The sequence below is a fragment of the Rattus norvegicus genome, chromosome 2 (genome assembly GCF_036323735.1).
Source record: "Rattus norvegicus strain BN/NHsdMcwi chromosome 2, GRCr8, whole genome shotgun sequence".
Classification (NCBI taxonomy): domain Eukaryota; kingdom Metazoa; phylum Chordata; class Mammalia; order Rodentia; family Muridae; genus Rattus; species Rattus norvegicus.
The window spans coordinates 154,583,820-154,611,736 of NC_086020.1; the positions used below are offsets into that span (position 1 = coordinate 154,583,820).

The 27,917-nt window shown below is 42.6% G+C and overlaps 1 protein-coding gene across 1 annotated transcript in view; it reads left to right on the plus strand.

Annotated features, from left to right (window-relative positions):
• Schip1 (schwannomin interacting protein 1) overlaps positions 1-27,917 on the plus strand; it is a 761,344-nt gene that overhangs the window by 146,603 nt on the left and 586,824 nt on the right. The window contains exons 2-4 of the mRNA NM_001100666.1: positions 8,424-8,488; positions 13,623-13,703; positions 21,973-22,108. Of these exons, the coding sequence (NP_001094136.1) occupies positions 8,424-8,488; positions 13,623-13,703; positions 21,973-22,108 (282 nt within the window). The remainder of the gene's footprint in view (positions 1-8,423; positions 8,489-13,622; positions 13,704-21,972; positions 22,109-27,917) is intronic.

The following is a 27,917-nucleotide window of genomic DNA, read 5'->3' on the forward strand; positions in this document are numbered from 1 at the left end:
CCACAGCAGTGTGCAGACTCTTCTCTGGGGTCTGTGAAGCTTAAGGGCTTAGAATCTACCTGCTAGTGATGGATATGAAGAAAGATTGAAGGCAGGCGACTGCTCTAATAATGTTTTTATATATTGTTCACCCTGGCCAGCAACAATTTCCCAACTAAGGAAAGTGAAAGTTGAATAACGTCGAACAGCCAGGAAATAAAGAGAAAATATCTGAATTTAGAGTGATCCAGAAGGTATCTGTGAACAGGCCAATGTTGTAACCAAGTGTGAGAGAGATAATAACAAGGAATGTATGCAACAATGAAGTGAGTCCACTCTCTAGTGCACGACAATGATTTGCATGATGTAAGAGCATCATAATTCTTAGCAGCTCCTAACATTTGGTACAAGTAATATCCCCATTTCATAGAAGATACAACGTAGGCTCAGAGAGGTCACACAGACAGAAGAGAGCAGTGCACCACAGCAATGATAAGTGAGATTATACCTGCTATCTTCACTGTGGAATTCCAGGACTATCCCTGGGGATGGTCAGCACCACAGACTATACACAACACTTTTACATTTGTCACTGTAATTAAACATTCCATAACAATGTGTAGTAGACACTGATACCATTGCCCTGTAAATGATGAAACTGAGACCTAGAAGGGAGAAAACAGGAGACAGCAAGCAGGCAGGCAACATGAAAGTGTCAGTAAACATGAGTATATTGCAAATCATTGTAACGTCTTCTTCATGAGCACCATTGATGGAGTAACGTCATTGATTTCACTGCCTCCTGCCTCAGCACATTTGTAGGACATGAAATGTAAGGTTGAGATTCTGGAATAAGGCTGCTCAGATTACCGAATTGCATCATTTTTGAAAACATGATTCTGAGTGTGGGGGGGAAATATGTGAGTGTTCATATCTGTCCTGGTATATGTCTGCATGCCCACGTACTGGCACAGTGCATGGTTGTATCAGTGTTTTGGTGGCCAGAGGTCAACACTGGGTGTCATTTCTTAGGAGTTGCTCACCGTGTTGTTTGAGACAGAGACAATCTTGGGGATCTGAAGTTTTCTGATCAACATAGGCTGGACACCCTGCAAACCCCAGCGATCTCTCTGTTTAAGGTCATCAGTACTGACACTAGAAGCATGCACCACCATGCTGAACTTTCTGTGTGACCGCTGGAGAATGACCTCAGGATCCCACCTTATATTGCAAAACACTTCATTGACTGAGCCACTGCCTACCATCTGCAGTTATGGTTTGAAAAGGGAGTTTGTGCAAATATAATATTCATCACACATTAGCAGCAATAGCCATAGTTCAAAGAAATGACATGCAATTAGCCACAGAAAGAAATACTCAAATATATAGACCACGTTTTGAAATGAATTTTGAAGGAGGGATGAAGGTCCAAAACTGTATGTATGGGGAGTTGGGAGTGTTTATGATCCTGATGATTATTTTCATTTAGGCTAACAGCAAGTTTTAAGATAAGAGAATTAAACTACTGGAAACAAAGGCATCTTTACCTTCCTATGACAGTTCTGAGGTATAATCTAGATGTCTAATGATGAGGTCCAGAAGAATGGTGCTGGCAGGAGGAAGGGAAGAGGAGTGGGTGAGTTGGAGGGGAATGCTCTTCCGAGCACTCCTGTGGTGGCTTCCACATTCTTACTCAGTGAGTAAGTAAGTATGAAATGCAAACCCATGTCCCAACTGCACTAAGGAAGGCACATCCTGGGGACGGTGTGTAGCACTGCAAAGAGATGCAGTCCTGAACCAGGTACACGCAGATGGGAGCCACATGCTGTTCTGATTGCCAGGGCTTTGCTGTGGTCCTGCATGACAGGAAATCTGGGGCTGGAGCATGAGTCCACATATGCTCTTCCATCCACATTTCCATGTGGATATGTACATGTGAGATTATGTGCTTTCGGTATTTGACTTCTCAGTTTGTAGTGTGTCTGGGATTCCCGCCACTGAACTCTCCCCCCACCCCCTGCCTCTGGATGCAAAAATACATAAAGTGCAAAATTTTCTACCTAGTACTTTAGTTTTGGCTGATTTTCTTTTATGACTAAACTGCTGTTAAACTGAATATGCCTTTTGAAAAACTTGCATGCATGTGTGTATGTGTATCTATGCACATGGACTTGCTTCTGTGCATGTGTATGAATACCAAGGCATGGGTGTGAATTGAAGAACTACTAGTGGGAATCTGTTCTCTCCTTTATCCTGAGGGCTCTGGGGATGGATCTCACAATACAGGGCTTGGCGGTGAGCGCTTTCATTCTCTGAACCACCTCCCCAGTCCCCTAAATAACCTTTGAGTAAAGCGACAACTTTAAAATCATTGCTAGCAATGCTCTTACATTCTGAAGCTATTGTTGTGTGTAAGAAACGTTGCAGTAAGTGATTTCATTTTACAGGGGTAGTGTTAGAATATCTGTGGCCCGAAGTCAGCATAACCTCACGAGACCACACTCTGGCTTAGGAAAGGACGGAGAGGGCACTTCATCCTGAAGCACATTTTTCAAAATAATGTGAGGCCGACTCATCCCACCAGTGTGTCTGGATGCGGGCAAAGGGCTGGCCTGAATGGTATCACTGTCGGTGGATCTTTCTAAAAACAACTTGCACCACAAGAGAATCCCAAGGACTGAGATCACCTCAGCCCCAAGAACCTAGGACGATGACTCAGAAGTTTTAATTGGATTTTATGTAACCCCATCCCTTGGCATTTGTTCAGAGGAGTTCAGATATTAGACACTCATATTTGGCAGTCAAAGGCTGGGGTGTCCTGTGAGTATAGTATGGGTGGTCATTCAGGAATAAACAGTGAACGAGCACAATTCCTGTTGTGTCTTTTGTTCCTAAGTCTGATGCTTACTATGAGTAATAACTCTGCTTTGAATAGGCGCAAGAGTCCCCACACTCACTCAGTCCCTCACCTGATGATTACTGCTATAAAGTCACAGCCCCCTCTGCAAGTAAAGGGACTCTCAAAATGTCCCCAGAGTGCCAGAAACGGAAAAACGTCTTTTAAAGTCTACTACCTCACCGATGTGCCCATAACTTACCCGAATGAATCCCTTAAATGAGCTGTTGATGTCACATTAGCCATTTTTTTCCTCCCACAGAAATTCATGTTCAGCTTCTAGGTAACTTCCCTGTGTGAAATTTACAGGTGTGCCAGCCATAAAAAACACGAATGCATAATACATAAATAAACTGTACGCTCTTTTTACAGAAAATAAAAACAGAAAGAAAATGCCAAAAAGGAAAAGGAAGAAAAAGAAAACTGGTTTCCCCTTTTCCAAAGGGAGAAAGCATAAGTCTTGCATTTTTATTTTTGATGCCTTTTTGCCTTTAAATATATGGGACGACTATTAATGCCCATATTCACAGCAGGGGTAGGGGGAAACAGCAGTAAATTGTAAGCACATTTACATTATAACAAGGCCCATGGATGGGTTGTAATTCACACGCTTATTTCAACAGAGGTTGGACTCCCTCCAATTTAATTTTCTGAAGTTGAGCTGTGCAGCTGGGTCACCCCTGGTCTAATCTGGGAAATGCATCTCTTAGGGCTGTGGATCAGGATGCCTGCCTCCCAGCTGTCACCAGGGGCATCCTTTACAGCCACCAGGGTCCAAGGGCAAAGCACCATACTCACTGTGTGTGGACACAGCAGCCGGGCTTCATAAAGCAGGCTACACAGAGCAATAATCAATATTTCATGTTTAATGATGCAGAGCTAAAATTAGTATAGATTTTATGTCTTCTACTTTTCCAAATTATGCAAACATTAGTAAGCCCCCTTTTATGCCCTTATTATAGTTCCATTTAAAATAGAATCTGGTGGGGGGATTGGTGAAGAGACCTATTAATATTTAATTGAATGATTAAATAGTCAAAAGCGTCAAAAGTACATTTGGCTTTTATCTTTTGTTAAATAGTTACCCTTAGGTTAATATGAAATTATTCCCAACACACACACACACACACACACACACACACACACACACACATACACACACACACATGATTTAGGTGAGTGTTACTGACTTTATCACCCATCTCAGTAGAATGAAGTAAACTGTAGATTGTGTTCAAATTTTAAGTTTCCCTAGATGCTCCACAGCATGCTAGGAATAGCATGGCCAATGTGCAATTCAGAGGAGCTAAAAGGTTCTACTTAGACATAAGTGCACTTTAGAGGAAAAACAATATTAAAAAGATTTCTGATTTTAAACCTGTCTGAAAAATATACCATACTTATTTAGAACATAAATGGGTTAAAGACAAAGGAAAAAAACACACAAAAAAGATGAAACTGCCTGATTCTTGAGTGGGTTCAGTAGCTGAACCACAGGAATGAACATGCCAGTCTTTTAACTGTATCCCACTGTGTTTGACAGGGGAAAGCTGGACACAAAAAGGCAAATACCCTATTGGCCATTCATTCTAATATTTCACAACCAAATTACCTCCGAAAAACTCTCTTGGCAGTGGGAAGCAAGAGAAGGAGCCGGTCAATTATTCACCATGATGGTATAGCGTACACTCCCTCACCGCTCGTAACAGATTTCATTTCGAAGAATTGCAGGGCTGTGTATATAGGTTGTTCCTAAATAATTCAACTTGTATTTTGCAGAGGCACTGAGCTTAATTTTTTTCCCCTGAAAAGACAGTAGCCAAATAGAGTTCGGCAGGAATTGCCCTATTATTTTTTTTGAAACAGAGCCATAAAGTAAGTTTGAACCTTTGGGTTGGGACAGCTTCTCCTACAAGGGATCAGCTTTGGGTAGATATGCTATCCTGTTATTCAAGGTAACTGATTAATTTTATTCATTGTACCTGTTGGGATTTCCAGGTAGGGCAAACAAAAGCAACTTAGGATCCTTACAGTCTTACCCAGTGTCAGAGCTAAAACAGATGAAGTCACTGAACTGGTTGACTGACAGGGAAGGGAGGGAATGTCTAGGAAACACTCCAGAAGGGAAGAATCTTGAGCTATTGATAGTGTGAAGGAAAGGACAGGAGGAGAGGAAGAAAAGGAAGGGAGGGAAAGTAAGGGACGGGGTGGAGGGAAGGGAAGATTTTGGGAGCAAAGGAAGAAGAGGAGGAATTATGGGGCTATGGCTGGAAGGGCCCATGAGAGGCCACTGGCAGCAGTGGCCTCTACCTCCTGCATTCCAGCAAGAATGTGCATCCTTGAAGTCTTCGGCTTCTTTTACTCATCTTGGTGCCTCCCTCCCAAGAGCCATGAACAAAGGATCACAGACGATAAAAACGCAAACCACAAGCTCCTCAGGACACAGAGGAGAATGGAAAACAGTGAAAAGAAGAGTTGGATGAGCTGAGACTGTAACCCTCCTGTAACTAAAGTATCCATGTCTTTGGCACAACAGATTCAATACACTTATTCACACATAATTATAAAGCCACCCGCAAATGGCTTCATTCTGGAGGTAGATCCATCAGGTAGATGAACCAGCAGCCCTGACCCCCAGCAATTTAGTTGGGAGGGAGTTAAAAGTTAACAAAAACTGGATTGAGGGCATGTTGCTAAGGACCTGTGGCTGGAGACACAACCCTTATAGAGGGTTGGGAAGACATTTGTGAATGAGGGGAGTTAGAGGCATCCTGATAGAAGAATGGAATGGGCTGATAGAAGAGTGGAGAAGACCTAGTCATTGAATGTCATGAAGGAGAGCATGTGGTTTCTGGTATTGTGTATCTGAGTAGGCTTAGAGGAGTATGGGAAGAGGAGGAAAAGCAGAGAGGAGCAAGCAGGGTTCAACTGTGTTAAGACCTCAGTCACGGACATGGAATCCATCCCCACAGCATCAAGGTGCTACTCTCCAGTTTCAGGGAAAAACAAACACAAAAACAAAACAAGCAAGTATTTCCAGATACGAAATCAAACACAGAGGAAACTAGTGAGAGAAACTAATGACAGAGTCTATTTGTATGTTTTTAACCATAAAACAGAACTTTCGCAAAGATAAAACACCCAGTGGGGATTGTTGAGCAAGCCAGCCTTCCTGATTGATCTCTGAGAAAATGAGGACATGGTTTGAAACTTCCAGGCCAACTGAAGTGAGACGCTTTGTATAGTTAGCATAAATAACCTAATGACACAATCCATCCTCCAAATAGTCAGTGGAGCAGCTGTTCGGAAAGCTCGGGGTAGTCATTGACCTTATGTTTGATATAATTTCCTAGAACATCAATGGTCATATTGAATGATGCACTGCACCACAGCCTGCCCCACCTAGGACACTCCCACAATTGAGGAATGGGAGAAAGTGCCTGGCACAGAGCAAGCAACTATTTCCTTCCCACTCTTTTCTCAGAGTGCCCCTCCAAAAGGAAAATAGCAGCACACGCATCACAGCACACAGTAGATGAGAAAATGCTAAGACTACCAAGAGCTGGAACTCTTTATTAACCATAGCATCGAGGGTCAAAAGGAACATGCAAAGCCCAAAAGTTCTCTGGCTTTCAAATGCAGGCAGAGATGCAATGTTATATAGCTATGCAGTTGTCCAAAAACAAACAAAACAACAGCAAAAACAGCAACAACAAATGATTGGTAGATAGTCAAGCAAGGCAATATTTGTACTTTAGAATTCATCTTCTCCTCATGCGTAAGTGATCTCATCAACCCAGAAGCAATGGGTACTGTTGTTCTAAGATCACAGATGCTCTACTCCATGATTTACAGGCTCGACCCTGTAATTTATAGAGTACATTCACATTGACAGCTTGTATCTAACAAGATTCTGTCTCAAAAAATCTTAATATTTTTGCATTTTCATGGATTAAAAATTCTAAGCACGCACATACAAAAATATTGTTTTTCTAAATTAGTTCTCTGTAAAAGTGAGTGTAAGCACTACCATGTCTATATCTTGCATTTGCTGATTGTGACATTGAAGGTGTGGTGAAATATGACAGAGTAAGGGGGAAGGATCGACGAAAAGAAGACAGATGTTAAAATTAAGTTTAGAGAATTGAAGACAGATTTTTACTGTAATTCAAAACGGTAAGTTTTGCATTGAGAAGGATGTTCTGAAGCATTGTGGATTAACTACCTATCTATTAATTATCTATCTACCTAGCTATCTAGACTGGGTTAAATTCCATAAGAAGTAGGAGTAAATAGTGCTGAGAATGACAGACATGGCGAACAAAGCCCAAAATGTCTGGATGGCATATTGTCAGAGGAACTGAGGCAATGTAGGAGTAGAAATAATCTAGAAGACATAATCCAGAGGAAGGAGGAGCCACCCCATCTCTAGTCCAGGTTGTATGTAGCTTACAGGGAGAAATGGTTCCTTTCTAAGAGAACTTCAAGAAGGCGTACTGTGGATCTCAGCCAAGTTTGTCATTAGTAAAATCCTCTAAATGCCAAAACTCTTCTTTAAAAAGTCTGTTGATCTTGCACTCACAAGAACTTAGCTATTCCCAGAACAGGAAGGCATGGTCCAGCTGAAACAGGGTAATTTAGGGAGTGTTCGAAGGAATTGAAGAAAGAGGCTTTTACTGATGATGGACTGAAGCTGCACAGCCGAGAGCTGTGTAGGCTATATACGAAGTTATGTCAACATCGGGACTTGGGTACCCGAGATATTGGAGTCCTAAGAAATCTTAGATCAATACCCCGCAGACAGTAAGGGATCCCCTAAGTTATGATTGTGTCTTCCCTTTGGAGCTGTCACTTCAGCACCTTAAGGAAACAGGCTCATAGTGTGACCCTAGGGAATGATCTTCCCAGGAACGGAATATTGTACACCTTCCTTAGATTTCCTCTTCTGTGATTATTAAGACTGGGGACCTGTTCACAGTCTCATCAGTTGCCCACCTCAACTTCTGTAGTATCACTATAACTGCAGATATGAGACTATAGTGACTATAGATATTCAAAATTAAGAAGTGTATGTGTGTGTGTGTGTGTGTGTGTGTGTGTGTGTGTGTGTGTGTGTGTGTTTAAGAATGTGCACATGTGGACTACATAGACATGGTTACCATGATACAAGAGAGAATGTTTGTTGCATGGCCAAGCCCAGCACACACTCAATAGAGTCACAGCCAGCAAAACTTACTGTTACATATTTTGCTTACCGTGAGCTCATAAATTTGGAAAGAGTGTATGTAAGTGCACTCATAAAAACGGCCACCCTGGAAAAACAGTAGGAAACATTCTCTGTAGTGAGGAACAAATCAATTTGTTTGCATGTCAACACTGTATTACAATTAAAGCAACTATTAAACTGTGTTGCATATTTAATAACTTAACCGTTGCTACTTCCCCTGAATTTAACCATTGCTATCTCAATGTTGGTAACAAACGATCTCAAATGATATTGCCTGAAACACAAGATATTAATTTCTGACTTTATTACTTTTTTTTACAGGAAGAACTAAAAAGACTACAGAATCCTTTAGAACAAGTTGATGATGGAAAATATTTGCTCGAGAAGTAAGTGGAGTTCACAGGAAGTTATGTTATTTGCTAGCTTGGAAAGATGACAGAAAAGCAAATTCTGACCGGGCAAAATTGAACAAGTAAATTTGACAGTTGCTTATGGTACCTTTGGGCTAAGAAATGTGTTCCAGTTGAGATACAGGTAGAGAGTTCAGGGTTGGTACTACTGATTAAACTGATCGATGAAATGCATAGGTGTTTGATGTTTAGGTCCTAGAACTTGAAACAACCCTGTTTTGTCTCTGGTTGTAATTGCAGAAGGCAAGCATACTTTTTGATGCAAAGCAAGGACAAATGAGGCTAACAGAGTGTGCATTTGAAATAGCACCTCACCAAGAAACAAAATTAAAAATTTGCACTACAAAAAGCAAAACAGAAAGATAAACTACCTTACTCTTACATTTTAAAAAATGAATACTATTTAGAGTACATGAGAATTCTATCCTGACTTCAGCTTGAGGTCAAAGACTTTGAGGGTTTATTTAACCTTAGCTTGTGATTTTATAAGGATTCTAAAACATTAATATGTTCAGCTGATTAAAAATACAAACATGTGTTGTCAAGACAAAAGAGAAAGTAGCCATCCTTTACTGAGGACTTACAATGTAGTCTATGTCGCTAAGGTTTAACAGACGATTCCCCATCCAACTCTGTTTATGAACTTTGACACAGACAGGATTATGACCTTTAACAGACAAGAAAGGAGATTTTGGTAACTTATCCAAGTTACTTATCCTCAGCTGGTGTGCAAAGATGAGGGCGAAATCTGGGTCCGAAGGCCTCCAGAGCCCTCATGTCAACAACCATCAGCCGAGTCCTCAGGTACTGCAGACATGCACGGGTGTCTTGCATGGTTCTGGGCACTAGGAAAGAAAGTTAGTGTTCCTGAGAATGCAAAAGTAGGTAAATGACAACCGCGAGAGCTCTCAAGTCACATACTACTACAAAGAAGTAAACATGAGCAGTTTGGGAAGAAGAAAATGGGTCTCGGAAGGAACACAAGGCTGGTGTTAAATGCTCTGAGGGATGGTCACTAAAGAGCAGCTAACGTACTCCTCTGTTCCCGGAAGCAGAACACGGATTAGTGAACAGGGTTCACAGAAGCAGCCATGTCATCAAGACGAAAGGCAACCATTTTGAAATGCCAGCCTGCACCTCACCAGAGCAGACGTTTTTGTTCAGAAATGAAGCGACAGGTACAGAAGGGGTGAAAACACTCAGGATGTGGAAAATATCCCTGCAGGTGGAACGCCTTAGGTGTGAGTTCTCGTTCTGTCTTTCCCTTACCTTGTGAATTAGGACCCATCATTTAACCACCCAAGTCTCAGGGTCAGGTATCTTTACAAGGAAGATTTCACCGCCTGGGGAACTTTTCTAAAGACCTCAGATGAGATAACCCAGGACGATGACACCCTCAGTGCCAGCCTCCTTCCCTGCCCATTTGGTGGGTATTTGGACAGGGCCTCTCATGTTTATCCATGTCTGTGGTGTATGGCCATGCCATGTCATCTACTGAAGGACAGTTTCTCATTATTAATTAGATGAAGTTTCTGAGTTATATGCACATTTGATCCAGAGTATTATTCTTATGTCTGGTCTCATAATATGAGGAAATAAGAATATGGAAACATAAATTATGAAAAAACCATGGAGTTTCCTCAAAAATTAAAAAGTAGAACTTCTTTACCACCTAGAATTCCTGTTACAAGATATATATCCAAGGAAAATGAAAACAGTCTGTTAAGAAATGGCTGTACTCTTGTGCCGACTACAGCATAACTCAGACCCACCAGGACGTGGAGACAGCCTTAGGGGCAGTGGACAGATAAAGAAACTGTGTCACACAGACAGAATGGAATATTATATATCTACGAAAGAACGAAATCCTGTCATTAGTTATAATATGGATAAGCTCGGAGACATTGTATTGAATAAACAAGTCAGATACTGAAGGAACTCTTTGCACCACTCATCTGTGTAATCTACAATATTTGATCTCATGACGATGGAGAAGTAGAATGGCAACTTTAAGGGTCTGGGGAGGGAAGGGTGGTGGCTCAGAGAAAGATAGGGGAGTGGGTATTATGTTAGTTTCTGTTGGACGGAAACAAGAAGTTCAGATCAGTCTGTTCCTTTGAGATAGGGTCTCTCGGGACCCAGGGCCCATGTTTTCTTGGCTGGGATGGAAGCCCGAGGGCCCCAGAGGTCTAATGTTTCTAGCACATTGCAGCTGAGGTTACAGGTATGCACCAGAGTCTGGGTTTGTCTCACAAGTGCTGGGGTCTGATTTCTAGGCCCCATGGTAGCATAACACACATTTTAAATAGCTGAGCCACCTGTCTATCTCAAAATGTCCAAGTTTCCTTTATTAGTTGAAAATAAATTTATATTAAAAAATCTTTTCTTATCCACAGTTTTGATAGCCATATGTAAACCATAGTAATGAAGACTTCAGCTCATTCTAGAAAAAATTTTCTTCTATAGATGCTGTAATGACATTAGGGCTACATCATACTTCTTTCAGCTAAATATTTAGAGTCAGAGAGAGAGCTTACTAAAAATGTCCTGGCTCAAGCCCCACTGTAGACAAATGGAATCTGGGGCCCTGGAGGTAGCATCTAAGAGCCCCCTTCAAGTGTTTCTGAGGGAAGCCGGAGTGAGAACCAGTGTGCAGGTGCACCCCAGTCTTTGCAGTTTCTCAGCAAACTCCCCAAGCAGCCATAGTCTCTGAGGATGCCGTGCCTCTGTGATGTTCAGCCTGTTCACTTAGTCAACCTGGCCACATCCATTTTTCATTATTGATTTAAACATAGGGAATGAACTCCAAAAGTTTTTTTTCTCCCTTCCTAATTGACCACAACTCCATACTAAATCTCTCACTACCACCAACATGTTAATTCCCCAGCTCTCAGCTCTCAGGAAGACATGTGAACAACACTGATGTATGTGTGCACTTGTTCCCCAACCCCCAACACCAGTTTGCTATTTCCCTTGTGTCATCCAGAGACCAGAACAGCTAAAAGCGGCTGTGAGTGACCTGTCGGTCTTGCAGTTCGCCGTGTTCTCCTGTGACGGTGGAATACTCTAGGGATGGCAGTTGGCTCCCTCTGCAGCACATAGACAGGCACAAGTCCCTCCATGCAGGGGACAGTTTCACATGAAACCATCTCTTTCCTAGTTGTCAGTGACAGAGAGAAGCAAATGCTACGGGCGCCAGACCCAACATTTAAATGGATTTCTTCATACATTTGCATAGATTGCTGGAAATTTTTCCTGGTCTGCTTCCAGGCAGGACTCTGTCCTTGAAAACTGTCAGAGTTGATTGAAAAACCTGGGGTGCTTTGAGCGAGCAGATGAAGCATTTTGTTACAGCTGTAGCTGACTTAGGTGCCCATGTAAATCACATCCGAAATTCACAGTGACCGTAAGTTAAGTGATCATTGTGTCATAGCGGCTGATTGGTTATTCCCCTTTGGAACATTACATTCATTCCCAATGCTCAAGAGCGTTTTGTGGTAGACAGTCAGTGTGAAGGGCAGGGAGGCTACAACTCTACACTGTATAAGGCCACTTGAGGACATTTACATATGTATGTGTATATATGCACATACATGCACGTATGCACGTGCCCACACACGTACCACACACACACACACACACACACACACACACACAGAGAGAGAGAGAGAGAGAGAGAGAGAGAGAGAGAGAGAGAGAGAGAGAGAGAATAGAGCTTGGCAAGTGTCCAAAACCAGAGACAAGCAGTTAGTAATGCTATTAATTAGGATGCTTCTTGGGAGTCTATTACTTTGATAATTACACGTTAACTTAAGTAAGACCTTAGTCTAGATGCCTTTCTTAGTTGTAATTACTGAACTAGTCTGTCTCTGTCTCTGGTAAGAGACTTGGGGTTCTATCTTCCACCATTGTGCTGATATGACTTGATTAACCATAGGAAATTATTGATGAGATGCGCTAGCACTAGCCAGTTTAAGCCAGTAGATGTTTGTCATTTATGGTTTTTTGGTAATGTATAAGTTATATGGCCAAACTAGATCATGTAAGTGTTACTTTATTAAAAAGTTGCTGTTGTTGTGTTTGATTATTGCAAGTCATATTGCCTGCATTGCAGGTACTCTCTAACAATTTGCTAATTTGTACTTAACGGCATGCTCAACAGACTTAAACTTTAAAACACCCTTGGTATAAGACTGCTGTGCTATAAGATCTCATAATCACAAACTGAGTTTTTTGTATGCCCGTCTACTCTGGATTGGGCCAATTTGTGTTTCCTCTTTAATAATCAATCACAGGCAAGCACGCGCGCGCACGCACATACACACACACACACACAAATATATACATGCACACTCATAATATACACCTTGCAAACTGAAAGAACAGGGGCTGTGGTTGTTGTTCTCACCATTTTAACCACGTGCTTTGAATTATTTCTGGCCCACATGTGGCTGAATAATAAAGAATTGACAGCAAATTCTGAATACCAATGCCACAGAGTAAGAAAGGAAAACATGTTTTCTTACTCATCAACCATCAGGCTGGGGAACAGCAGAGCTACTGTGGGTTTGTGGCACCACCTAGTGGCCATTTAGAATTTATCTGCCTGGTCCGGTTTCTCACTGGCACTGAAGGAAAGGAATATGTATGTGCCCCTAGTGGGGTAGCTCTAGGACACGCTCCCCCTGACATGTCTGTTTTCTCCTGCTGTCCCAGCTATGGTTCGCATTAATTTGGATAGCTACCTCACATTCCGTACTCATCCCCTGCATCATTCTTAAACATCCCTCTCAACTCGCTGGTCTAAATCCTTTGCTTCCCTGACATGTTGGCTTTCATACGGGAGGTCCACACACACTGGTGGCTTGTTACTCCTTGGTAGGTTACCACTGGCCTTTAACAAAACCTAGACACACAAAAATATCAAAGTATGACATAAATTTTTGGTACACACACACACACACACACACCCCACACACCACATCCCTTGTATGCACTCTATGACTGATGTCCTAGTTTGATTTTCAAAACCACATAAGTTAAAAGTATTATTCCTGTGAACAATGGCTTTCTGGATTGAACTACATAGATACATTCTTTCTCTTTCTAGTCACCAGCTGGCCACGGATATGGAGAATAACATTGAGAACTATCCCCTCAGCCTACAGCCCTTGGAATCCAAGGTGAAAATGTAAGTTGTCACAAAGTTACAGGAAGCAGTTAGCTGTACAAGTGTGTGTGTGTGTGTGTGTGTGTGTGTGTGTGTGTGTGTGTGTGTGTACTTATGAAGAAACTTGGAGCTTTAGAATCACACATTGCTTTATTTCGCACGTGTGCTATGGGTTCAGCCAGGGCCTAAGCAACAACAAAGGTACCTTTGGCCCATGCCCACCATTGCTGGCCGTGGAAGCAGATTTTATGGAATTCCAGTGTACTGTTTTTGTTCTCCCTTCAAGGCTTGCACAAGTCTTTGTGTCAGCCTTCATTCCTTCATCTAGCTGTTAGAGATATCACCCCACATGCATGCACACTGGTTTGTAAAGCCCTTCTTTCTTCCTATTCCTGTTCCCACCTCCAGTGTTGGGGGAAATGACCCTTATCGTCCCTGCTCCTCTGTAGTGGGTGATGCTTCTGCATAGCCACTCCCAAGAAAGACCCACATGAGCCCCACTTCCTGGTATACATAACCATCCTGATGAAGTAGCACCAACTACACCACAACCTTAATAAAAGGAAGCTGGTGAGCCCCAGAGTGAAGCAAATCCTCTTGGAAAGCAAGTTATCAAAGCTTTAAAGACATTTTTAAGTAGAGAAAGGAGCTTTCAGATCCTCCTGGGTAGTTCCCAGAGTGGCCCATTCACAACTACTTCTGGAATTCTTCCCCATTCTGAGTCTCCCTCTGAGGCGCAAATGAGAATTGCCAATCCTGGTGTCCACAGTTCTCCTTCCTCCCCGCTCATCCAAGTCCCATTAAAACTCTAAGACATTTTAACACACACAGAGTTTAAACATGTTTGAACTTGAGAACCACAGATCATTTGTGCAGAAGTTCAAGGAAGTCACTCTAAAGTAGGGTGCCTGGGGTGTGCAGGTTTGAAAAAAGATGTCATCTCTGGGTTAAGGAATTTAAGCAGGAAAGGAATGACAGGTTTATAGTGTCCTGCTGAGTGGAGAAATTAGCCATCCACACCACTACAAATCTGTGCCATCCATCCACATCCTTAAGAAGATTGCCACAGTGTGAGCATCCAGCCTCCCCTTCCTGATAAGTCCAGACACAGTTTCTGACCAGGTACCCTGCTAGGAAGTCTGATGCCTCACTTCCTGGCCGGAATGAATCTGCCTGCTGAATCACTTTCTGCAAGCGTCGCTTTCACTACAGAGCATGCTGGAGTGCAAGCACAGGGTGCTGGGTTATAAGGAATCTCATTAAGATGAGTCCTGTTAAATAAAAGTGTGGCATAGGGACATTCCTGTGTGGGGAAACCGAGAGTGCTTCACGGTAGAATTAGGTTAGGAAAATGCCTGGTCCTTTTTAAAATCATCTCCAATATGTTAAGACAGAGGAATGCGTGCCAAGAAGAGGAATAATTAGAGAAAAAAGAACTCTCTGGGTTTGTGAGTCCATGCAGTGGAGAGAGTGGAGGCTTTATGACTTCATGTTTGCTGGTTTGATGGAGGAGTCTCAGCTCAGTGAAGTATAAATGAATGCTTTTTATCTCTCATAGCAGCTCTGAACCCCATTTCCAGTCACTGGAGGGGGATGGGAGTGAGAACTTCATCTTGCCCAATAATGGAATTTGAGTCCTATCAGAGAATTCACTCCAGCCCAGTGAGTTCTGTCTAATCTGGTTATTAAATTCCTAACTCCCTGGGAAGGTTGCTCATCACACACACACACACACACACACACACACACACAGAGAGAGAGAGAGAGAGAGAGAGAGAGAGACAGAGACAGAGACAGAGACAGAGACAGAGACAGAGACAGAGAGACAGAGAGAGACAAAGACAGAGAGAGAGCTCACATTGTATAGCCTGCACCTTGACCCTGTCTATTCCCACCTTCTTCTTTCCTTCCCTCCCCTTCCTCCTGTTCTCCTTTCTGCTGCAGACTGTCCTACCTCTCCTGAGCTAACCTTCCCTGAGCTAACCTCTCCTGACCTAACCTCTGTGAGGCTGCCCAAGTCCCCTGCCAATGATGAACACTTACGCTTCTAGATATCTGTCTCCTTTACAGTGGCTTCATGGCTTGGAATCTTGGAGTATGGGACCACAGCATCTACCACAAGCCCCCACCAATGATGTAGACTTCATCTCCTTGTTGGCTGTGCCTCTCGCTATTTTATGGATGTCTTTTGTGACAATCTTCCTGCAAGACCTTGGTATCTTCCTAGGGGAGGGCACATCCATCCTTGCTTCCCAAGGGACAATGTTCTGGCATAAAGAGAAATTACATAAATGTGGCCTTTGTCTGAGCTTTTAGGATCACCCTCCAATGCCCCAGGCTTTGTCATAGGGTCTCTGACTTCTGTTGGTGGTAACAGCTTAAACATCTTCTCCTTGATGAAGAAGCATTGTAGGCTCTAGTGCAGAGATTCCAAGGCTGACGATCCCTGAAAAGTGGGGTCAGAGAGAGGCCTCGGTAGACAGAGCTCCAAATGTAAAAGACATGCAAGAAGAGAACTTCTCTTGGTGCAGGCAGCCTGTCCTGTGTGGTCAAGTGAGTGTGAACCCCAGCCTGGGGTGTGGTCAGCACAAGATGCCTTCAGTTTACTTCTCACAGTCAAGGCATTGTGAGAAGGAAAGCATTTGAAAGAAAGTGAGGAGACCGAAGTGCAGTAGGGCAAAGTCAGAGGAAAGAAGCAGAGGCATGAATAGATAACAAAATGTGTGTGTGTGTGTGTGTGTGTGTGTGTGTGTGTGTGTGTGTGTGTGTGTGTGTGGTGTCACCGACCTGGCTCACAAACACAGCTGGTAAGAAATCATTCTGAGTTTTAGAGTTGGATGATCAATAGCCTGTGTCAAGAGGGGAAAAAATCAGGACCACAGAGAATTTATGGAAGGCATTTGGGGAAAATGAAAGGCAGATTCCCCACACATCAGGAGAAGGGAGGCCTCCATCAGACAGTTGAAGAAAAGCACCCGGAGGAAAGATGACAGCTTAGCCTGAGGAGGAAAGCTGAGTGCGTTCCAACTGCAGGCCAGAATGATCTGTGGGCCACAAATGAGGGTCAGTGCCCTGTGGGAAAACGAGTCACCTCTCAGCCCCTGGGCATCATCCTTCAGGTCTGGGCCAGTTAACAGGTTATAAGTGACTGTCAAAACACTCTTCCAATTTAAACCGTCACTTATGCTTTGGCAATATTTTCTAATTATTGAACATTGATCATTTTTTCATTTAAAAATATATTTGACAAACTTAGGTAACTTGCAAGAGAAAAAGACACCTGTTGAGCTTTCAGAATTTGTGAAAATATGTCATAAAAGGCTTTGCTGAATCACATTGTAAAAGCATCGTGTCAACCTAGTTGTTCTAGTTAGTTTATATCAACTGACACAGCTAGAGTCACTGGGAAGAGGGAGCCTCAACTGAGGAATGGCCCCCCACCAAAGTGACCTGTGGGTGACTGGGGGACATTTTCTTGACTAGTGATTGATGTCAGAAGACCCACTTCACTGTGGGTGACACCGCACCTTGGCAAATGGTTTTGAGTTATAAAAAACAAAAAACAAAAAAACAGAAGAGGCGAGGAGGAGAAACCCAATAAGCAGTATCCTCCATGTCCTCTGCTTCAGTTCCAGGTTCCTGTCCTGAGCTCCTGCTCTGACTTTCAATGATGGATCCAGTAAATGATGGATGAAGTAAATCCCTTTGTCCCAAGGTTGCTTTTGGTCAATGTTTTGCCTTATCAACTAACACATAACTACAGCCAGAAGTGTACTTATAGAAGATATGTGGGAAGGATGTTCCAAAGTACAGACTTTTAAATTGAGTAAATTAGATTCCAAGCCCAGCCCAGCTCTCACCTACCATGTGGCATTAGGAAGCCTGGCAGCCTCTCTGTGCCTTGCAGTCTGTCCCTAGCAGGGTCATAATGACCTTCCCGGGAGAGCATCAAAGAAAAATGTTTAGCCTACTATTTTCCCTACCCAAATGTATCTTTCCCAAAGATATTTCTATGACTACCTGGTCCTCAAAGCAAAGCCTGTGGTATTTTTGGGAATCCAGAATAGCACATCAATATGTGACTTGCACATAACCTGGAAGTGTTATGTCTTTTGTTTCCCTAAGTAATAATAATAGCCTATCCAGACTGTTTGTCAAGTGTGGGGCTAAATGCTGTGTGTGCATATCTCATTAGTTGACCTCTGGAAATAATTAGAAAGGATGTATTATTATGCTTTTATTGTGGAAGAGCAAAATGTAGGGCAGACTGTTTAGCATTTTGCTTAAGGTCATAGCTAACGAGTAAAACCAGGCAAGAACATCTACCATGCCAAACATACTTCCTTGTGAGATAGAACTTTTTCTTTAAACTATTTCTAGAGCATGATATTAGGAAAAATACATTTGTTAATGAGCTACTTCCTCACCACTATCCCGGAACTACCAGGACAGTGCTGCACATGTGTGGGTGATCATGGCTCCAGGATTGGACATGTTGGGAAAGAGACACAGTCTGGTGAGATTGGCTTTTAGTGTTTCATACCGTGTTGGATGCCTGACTTCCCACTTGTCACATATCAGAACTCTGTCTTCCTAATGAAAAGATCACTACAGAATTAAGACCCAAATTGTCCAAACTCTAACCATTGAGGGAGCTGTCCTCACAGCCTGTTAGCTTCACCACGGCCTTCTCTCTGATATCTGTCCTTGTTTTCTGTCTTTTCTGACACCTCTAATCCACCCCTCAGGATCCAATTCAAAGCCCCAAACTACCCCAAACCTTCTCCAAGCATCTCAGTCCTCCTGTGGAACCTTCCTCTTCTACTTGTAGGTATCAGTCTACCTGGTGGCAATGAGGATAGTGCCCACTGTCAGCCCCTCCTATAAAACAGATGGGGACAAACTGACTAATAGTGGAAGCCACAAATCACACAAGAAGGGAGGAATAAGAGTTGAGAGTCAAAAAAGTGACGTCAAAGGATGCTCAGTTTCTGATACAGATGATGTCGGAGTAAACGTTACATACTTCCTCATTTCAATGCATTTTACATATACTATATGATGTCATTGGTTTGTTTTAAAGATTAAAAATGTCAAGGCAGCCTCTCTGTATCATACTTTGCATCCATAGGAGAGATCCCTGAGTTGAAATTGTAGTAAGGTTAGCATGAGAAAGTGGTGGCTGTGACCCATGGGGGAGACATATCTAGTTTCTCTTCCAATACCCTCTTCCAGCAATTGCAGATGGTATTAATGATGCTTCATATCAGAACACACAACTGTCTGAAGGTCATACTGGAGGTATAGTCTACTGGGAATGAGTAGTGTTGGATAAGAACACTTCTCTTAGGCCCAGAGACCATTATAAAAAATAATGTCATAATTTAATATAATAGTGTAATGTGACATAAATGGCCTGTTATTTTTAACCTCTCAAGTAAGTTTAAAGGCATTATCCAATCAGCAATACAGTCTTTAAATTGTTAATTATTAAGATCAAGAAGAATAGAGTAATATGCTTTCAACTACATGTAATTGTTTCTGATGTGTGCAATAGCTACAAGTCAGTGTTCAAAATTAAAACAATGTGTGTTAAGAAATTAAGAGGGCATAGAAATGTTTTGCTAGACAGTTTAAAAATTAAATATTGCACTGTGCATGTTCACACAATTCAAAAGGTATTCGATATTGTTAGACTATTTTTCACTTAGAAGAAATGAACTCTGTTTTCTTAATCTTTAATGCAAGAAAAATTAGTATGTTGCCCCCTGAGTTCCATGAAACTAAGCGGGAAGGGGGTATTTAACCAAGTTCCTTAGTTTGGGTTTGTTCCACATTGTTTGAGTCATTAAACAGTCACACCGCCCCCTGGTGTTCAACATGCTAAGGTGTAATGAGCTTCACATGGTACAGTTTCTTTATTTTCTAAATGATAAAGGTAGTTTTTTGTTTGTTTGTTTGTTGGTTTGAAATAAAAGTTAAGGAAGAATACCTTAGAGTCTTATAAACTCTCAATTTTTTTCTAATAGGACATCTTTTGAGACCTAAATGACTAGGTTCATCCAGAACGCTCCTGAAGTGTTAGCTGAGTTCTGAAAGAACTCCCCCACCCCTCCCCCACACTCCCCCACCCCCCTGAGCCTCAGAACATATGACTCATGAATGTCTAGAAGTTTTCAGCTCACTAATAAAAGATCGCCCAAAGGAAACAGGGAGATGAGCAGTCATCTGTAGGACTTTAAAATTCTGTATAAAACCTTAAACCCAAGGAAAAATCAACAAGGTACAATGGTACATTTTGTGCAAGAGGCAGGCAATAAAACAGTGAGTCATCACCATGAGGAAGGGTCAGAGCTTGTTCAAGGAAGGACTGAGCTCTATATGGACGGACCTTGTCTTACAGCTTCTATTGCTGGGAAGTGACACAGCATATAATAAAGTCCTCTGATAAAGGAAAACATTTAATTGGGGCTGGCTTACAGGTTCAGAGTTTTAGTCCATTGTCATCATGGCAGGAAGCATGGCAGTGTGCAGGCAGACATGGTGCTGGAGAAGGTACCAAGAATTCTACATCTGGATTGGCAGGCAGCAGGGAGGCAGAGAGACCCTGGGCCTGGCTTGAACATTCAAAACCTCAAAGCCCACCTCTGATGACAGGCTTCTTCCAACAAGGCACGCGTGCACGTACACACACACACACACACACACACACACACACACGCGCGCGCGCGCGCGCGCGCGCCTATAGGGGCTATTCCTATTCAAACCACCACATCCCTTAAAACTCTATCTTTAGAATTCTATACAAACCACAAAGAACATAGAACAAGGTACTAGATGAGAAGTCTGGCCTCCAAGCGGAAGCCGCTATGCTTAAGCATCATGGTTTCAGGGAGTTGCTTTCATAGAACCTTCTGGCATTTTCCTTGAGTATTATATCTCACAAAGCCTCAATTAGGAAAACAATCCAAGTTCAGTAATACGGTGGCATAGCTTGCTATTTCTATCCTCTGGCCATTGAGAATTAGAGGAATTAGTCTTAGAGGAAGAGGCATAAGTTTGTTCATATGCCAGCAACTTTAACAATTCAGCTTGTGTGGAAGAAGAGTTGAAGGCCTGGTGCCACTAGGAATTTAACAGAGGAAGTGAGGGATGCACACATTTTATTATGATGGTAAGTCCTGTTGCTGTGCCCATCCAAACACCAAGGAAAATCTCCAGTATACACAGTGAGTAGCCATGAACTCACAGATATGAACGCCTGATGCTGGATCCAATGGTCCGTGAAAAGTTCCTTAACTTCCACATGGGAGCAGGAAAGGTGCCTATGTTTTAGAAAGCTTTTTTCTTCTGACAGTAAACACGGATTTAAAACAATAACAACAACAAAACCCAAAGCCCCAAAGCCTGGTATAGCAATGGATTCCTTTAGTCTCAGGACACAGAGGCAGGCAGATCTCTGAGTTCAAAACCAGGCTGATTTAGTGAGTTCCAGGGTAGCCAGTCTCAAACAAAACAAAACAACCCCCCCCAAACCCCAACCAATCAAACAAAAAACTCAAAACAGAAAACAAAAATAAAAAACACCCCAACCAACCAAACAAACAAATAAAGAAAAACAAAACAAAACAAAACAAAACAAAATGTCTCCTAATTATCTGTTACTTTAGTGACTTAAATAGTACAGGACACTTTGGGGAGTTTCTTTATTACCTATGTCCCTTCCACAGTATGTCAAGTCAATGTATTGTTCTTGTGGTCTTGTCCCCATATCAGGGCCACAAGACCACTGTCCAATGTTGTGAATGCCATCCCTACCTTGAGGTCTATGTGAGTGGAATCCCGGAAATGTGCTTGGTGGTCTCTGTCCAGAGCCTACAAATGGAACCTCTAAAACCATGCATTGGATGAATGACTATATAATCATTCACCTACCCATTTTTCTCAAGGATGAGAAATTAAAATACACAAAAAATGATTTAGGTACAAGACTGTTTGACTTTGACTGAGGTGGGATTTTCCCCCTGACTAAATTTTGCTTTCTAAGGCTGAGTTAGCCTAGTTAAGTCTGAGAAAGACGATGCAATTGGTTTTGTTGGTGTTTTGCTTTGCCTTCTTTCATTTTAAAATCCAGTCTTGGTGACCAAAATGGAGCTAAAGCCCAAGTAGTTTTTTTCTTCGAGCACAATCTATCTTACAGTTTCTCTCTCTAAAACCAATCCCCGCCCCCGTGCCCTTCCGAGTGTGTGGGTGAAGACTGGCTGTGACATATTGCTGGGTTTTCCCACAGCATTCAGCGAGCATGGCGAGAGTACTTGCAGAGGCAGGACCCCCTGGAGAAGAGGAGCCCATCCCCACCTTCTGTCTCTTCAGACAAGCTGAGCAGCTCTGTCAGCATGAACACCTTCTCCGACAGCAGCACACCCGTGAGTGTCTCCTGGCTGCTTGCTTGGACTGGCTTGCACTGTGTATTGACAGCCCAGGCTCTGGTTTCAAGAAAAGATCTTGAGGTGCTCTGTGATGGTGTTGGGGAGGGGGGTTGGGGGTTGCTTGTTTGATGCACGGAAGCTCACAGTGAGTCTCTTGACATCGTAGAACTAAGACAAGATTCATGAGCCAAAACTGAACTCACTGTGTCCACAGGGAGGGGATTTTGTGTGATGTCGCTTCTCTATCACTGAGGTGGGTGCAATCCCTCCCCCATTTCTTATGGCGTGTTTTCTCCGGTGTGTGCTTATGTGATGCTCGTCTGGTTCGAAAGTCACCTTCGTTATTAGAATTGGAAAGAGAACTTTTGGCAGGAAAAACTGAAGCTGATCACAGACTGAAATTGCTGAAATGGGTTGCGTGTGTCAGCAGCTAAACGGGTTATACAGGCCCCTCCCGAAAGGGCTGGGACAGGGCTCCAGGAAACCTGCTGCACGTGTAGATGACAAGGGCAGCCCTCCTGAATTCCAGAGTTTTAATTGATGTCGACCATCCAGAAGTTTTGAAAGGGAAACATATGGTTTTTCACACTGAAGTTAACCACCCATTTAAGGATTCTCCAGAATTGGGTTATGGAATGACTGCATCTGCTACAAGCCTGGGTTTTATAAGCTCTGAATGTGTGTGGGGGCTAGGGGAAGAGCCATCATTAGGCTCTGGTAAATCAGTGAGTTTCGCCATTGTGATTGATTACTTATAAATAGTCATTGAAATGATAGAAAGTTGGGAAGAGGTAATTATGTAAAGTGTATTATTAAAAAAATCCTTCCTATAATCCGCTGTCATACTTTTTCAGTCATATAATGAGATCAGGCAAAAGTTATTTTCTTCGAAATGTGTTCAGAAGACTGAGTGGCTTGGCATTATTACCTAATAGTTTAATGTAGATATGAGTTGGTTTCTTTTGTTGTTGTTTCTGTTAGTTTTGTTTGTTTGTTTTTAGAAGAAAGACCAAGCTGGTTTTGCAGCCGTGGAAGTACAAGTGGCAGATCTGTTTTTAACTGACCCAACAACTGGCCATTTGGAGAAAGGGCTCCCTGTCACTGGCCTCTCGGTCACTAGAGGGCGCCAGTGAACCACATTGGAAAATGCTTGGCCTCCGAGTTGGGCAGAGTTCGGTTTATGAGTCAAAAAAGAAAGTGAAAATTGAGTGCTTAGGATGCCTTTGCTGTGATTATCAATAGAAAATGTCATTAAATGATTGTGAAGATTCGATTAGAATCCGTGAAGATTAGATTTCAGAGATCATTTTGTCTGTAAGATAGGGATTCAGATTCAAACTGCCCCTATACTGTAGTGTGCTTCTTTATCTGTGGGTTGCTACCCCTCCAGCAACCCTCTAGCACCAAAATTATTTACCTAATAATTCATAACAGTAGCAAAATAACAGTTATGAAGTAACAACGAGAGCTAGTTTATGATTGGGGGTCACAACATGACGAACTGTATTAAAGGGTTGCAGCGTGCGGAAGGTTGAGAACCACTGCTCTAATGGTCCCAATTCAGGGCCAGTAGCTGCCAGGCTGCGTCTGGAGACCCGTTTGTGGGTGCATACGTGCATGCGTGCGTGCGTGTGTCATGTTCTTCAGCCTTTGAGTGTTGTTGAAATCTTAGAATGTATCCTAGCCGCTCACTGCCCTGCTCCTTCAATCCTATCACCTCAAGTGTTTTGGGTAAACACTTCAGTAAATGGTTCTTCTCCCTAGCTGGTGGCTGGTCCAGTTTATTTGTGCTAAGTTCTCTAAACCACCCAATCTCCTGAGTTCCCTGAACCTTTTTCTAATAGAGGAGCTTGCGTTGTCCAAACTTCTTCCTGTCAATTGACCTTTTCATAAGATGTATCCGACCTGATAGTCACTCTCTCTATCGTTATCTCTTAGCTCTGGGGTTTGAGGGCCAAAGAAGCCTCTAAACAGGCACAAAACATGAGCCAAACAAATTTTCCAAAATGTCGTTCTTGCAATCTGTTATCAGAAAGCAAGCAGTCTGCTCAGAGTTCTAATAGAGGTGGTCATTAATTATACTGATGACTTTGATATTAGTCATGGCAGTCACGTGACACCAACTGTACACAATAAGATATAAAAGATACACCAAATAGAAGACATAAGCAATATTAGATGCTGAACTATTTCCAAGCCCCCAGGCTGTCAGGAAGGCAAATATCCAAGACTTAATTGAATTCTCTCAATGCCGGGCATCAAGCCTATGTAGGTCTACACATATTCTACCACTGAACTATTCCCTAACCTACAAGGCAGAACTTAAAATATGTGTGGTTAATGGTTTGAAGTCAGTATAACTGGATAAATGCTCTTTTATATTCCATGATTATCATTGCAGCAGAGTCCTTTACAGAAACATTATCTTTACATCTTTTGGGGCTTGCGGCCCACATTAAAACAAAGTAGAAAATTAGTCTGATTTACTTTGAGCAACCTGCCAAACACATTGCCCTCTACTGCTCTCAGGAGACTCATGTTAGGAGGCTTGGTTTCCCTGCCCACTGTGAGTTGGCCTCAAGTTTATGCAGGGCCTAGGATGCCCCCTGGTCCAAAATGAAGTAAGCCAGTCTTAAAGGCAGCGGGTTCTGCAGATGACTGACAAAACCATTGAGAGCTTTGGTGCTACAAACCGTCAGGCATGTTGTGGTATGCGTTCTTTACTTTTTCAAACCTTCAGCCGAAATCAAATGCTGTTGTCCTCCAGGAGAGTCCCTAAGCCTGACTTGTGCTTCTTCTCCTGTTGTTTGCTGAACCTCTTGCCTAGACCATTATCAGATTTCTTGGCGCGCTTGTCTTGTCTCCAGAGCTGGATCAGTGCCTCTCCACCCACACGCTGTCACCGCTTCAGTTACTGCCTGTCCCAGCTGTGCATCACATGGGAAGCCAGCTCCCTGATCCAAGCTGAATCCTCCTACTGCCTTGAGAATGGTGCTTCTGAGTGCCTCTGCTTGTTGATTGGCAGAACACAGTGGTTAATATAGATCCCAGACTGTGTCTGCTTTAAAATATGCGACAGCAGACATGGCTAAGCTCTTGACTTCTGCTTCAGAAAAGCTGAAGATTTGTCACATCCTGGCCGTTGGCTAATTCTTCTCATGATTACCTCAGTCGGTCCTCTCTGTGTCCATGTGAAGGAGGCACAATTGTTACCTCCATTTTCCAGGGGATGGAGATGAGACCTGAAAGATGAGTAACCACCCTTGGCTTGCACACTGGGCCGGAGCGTGCAGGCTTCCGTCTTCCGTCATTTCACACTGCTTGAAAGCAAGACTTCATTTAGCCATGGCCAAGCAGGACAGGTAGCAATCAGCGAATGCATTTGTAAGACTACGGTTTGATAGCTCTAAACAGCGAATGAAACCATTGAAAACACCCGTTTGATTTTATAAATTGCCTTATTCCGTGCTCTTTGATTAAAATCTCAAACCTCAGCTATTCAGCGCCAAATTAAAGAGCAACAGGAGGGAAGATAATATTAAGTTATGTTAACAATTTGCATATTAAGTGCCCTCACACTGTAGTGTATCATGTGGTAACTGGAAAGTTTGGTTTTGGAAATAAGGAATGTGAATAGTGAATGTAATTGGAGAATGGACATTGTAGGTGTCAAAGTGAGGAAAGTTAACTTTCCTATCTTGAAAATATTCATTCTTTTGCGGGAACAACAGTGGTAACGCTATGCACTTTTTATTCGTCGGATTCCATGTGAAAGAACGAGTGGTTCTCAGTTCTAAAGGATTTGTGACTTGTCTAGCAGGACACAGTCTCTGAGACTGGTAACCTGTATAGACGTCACTAGCATGCATTCATGCAGGCAAGCAGAAAACACTGAGGTTTGAGAAGCTTTTAATCCTATGTGACTTGACTTGGTTGCCAAGACCTTTCCTGTCCTTCTAGCCATGGCTGCGTCCTTTGGGTGGGTGTCATGCCATCTTCCTGCCTGTAAGAGGCAGTGTGGTACAGGAACTGAGACTTTGGTCTGATCAAGCCACGTGACTAAAATGGGGGTCCCCACTGTTTCCATGAGTCTAAGACGTCACTTGAGAAGACCTTCTTCATCTGCAACTGGAAGTAACACTCCCCTCACAGATGGGTTGGATTGCTATGAAGACTAAATGTCACGCTGTCTGTAAAACTCAGCACAGAGCCCGGGACCCCGAGGCTCTCAAAAAATGCTTGAATCTGTTATGACAATCTTCAGTGCACTTTTCTCAACCTCATGGCACTGTAGAAAATTTGTACACGACAGAGAGGGAGTGTTGGAGTTGGCACTGACTGAGGCCCCACCCCTGTTTGAGATTCTCCAAATTAACCCATCAGAGTTAGCTTGGTGTGTGTGTGTGTGTGTGTGTGTGTGTGTGTGTGTGTGTGTGCGCTTGCGTGTAATACCTACATAACAAAAAAGTACATCATTAATCATGTATTTTGGTGTTGTTCTTACCAAAGCCTTTGACTTTCTGAGAACAAAAACAAAATTTTCGTCTTTGTTTACCATGATTGGGCATCTCCTGAAAGACCATACTTAACACGTAGTGGAGGAGTTGCAGATCATTCTCTTCCCAGAGGATTATGAGACTGTTGTGCCCAGGAATGAGGGGCTATCTTCATCCCAGCAGCTGTAGAAAGCCCGGGTGCTGGGGATCACCTCAGTCCCAAACAGGATATAGCTCTGACCAAGTTCAAAGTAAAAAGGTTTGGACCACCCGAAGGTCCTAGTGCCTCAGTTGTCCTGGAGAAAAGGGCAGTCAGCCCCTTCTGATTGCTGGCATTATTCAAGTGGCCCTAGCTTTTAGCAGGAGTCTCTAGACATTCATGGATTGGTTGCCAATCGATCCACCAAAGCTTTCCAAACACCCCAAAAGTCAACAGTGCCCCTGAAGTCAGAGATACAGCTTGTCTCACGCCACATGTGCATTTTATCACTCATTTTGGATCTCTAATATCCAGGCTTTAAATGCACCAGGAGCAATCTTGTAAGTAAAAGGATTTGCAGTTGAGCGATGCCCACTCAGGGGGAAGAGCATACTGGGCCCTAAAAGACGAGTTGCAGTGACCCTTTCCAGTACAATTTCAAGTGTTGAAATTGTAGAGAATGCAAGCCTTGTGTGTGTTTAATAATTTAATAACCCAAATTTTCCAGGTCAGGGGCAAGTTATAGGCTTGTATGCAGCCTTTACATAGTTAGGTCCCTTGAGTCTCAAGAGTTTCAGTATCCAAATTTCATCTTCCACCCCGTGTCTCAGACCCACAAATAGCACAGAGACCAGAGCAACCACATGAAAGGGAGGGGGGATTCTTATTTACATAGAACAGACACGGTTCTCTTGAAACCTGAGTGACTGAAAATTAATTTAGAAAGTTTCAGAAATTGTTTTAATAATAACAAATTTTTAATAATAAATAATAATGTTTAATAATAAATAACAACATATGACAGTGTGCAAAAAGATATTTTGTTTAAAAATGTCTTCGCACACTTCCCTTCAAGTCTTTGAATATTCACTGACAATACAGATGCTTTCTCCCAATATTCTTTAACTTTATTGTTTGAAGTTTTTTTTCCCCTGGAAGTTTTTAAAATATGAGCAAGCTGTTTTGGTTTGGGGTCTAAAAAATTTCACGACTCATGGAACACTGTGGTGGAGGAAGCAGGGGGAAAAGATTGTAAGAGCCCAAGGATCAGAAATTCTGCTGCGAGATTTTGTCTCCTAGAGATAACAAGAAAGCTGTGGTACTTCAACAA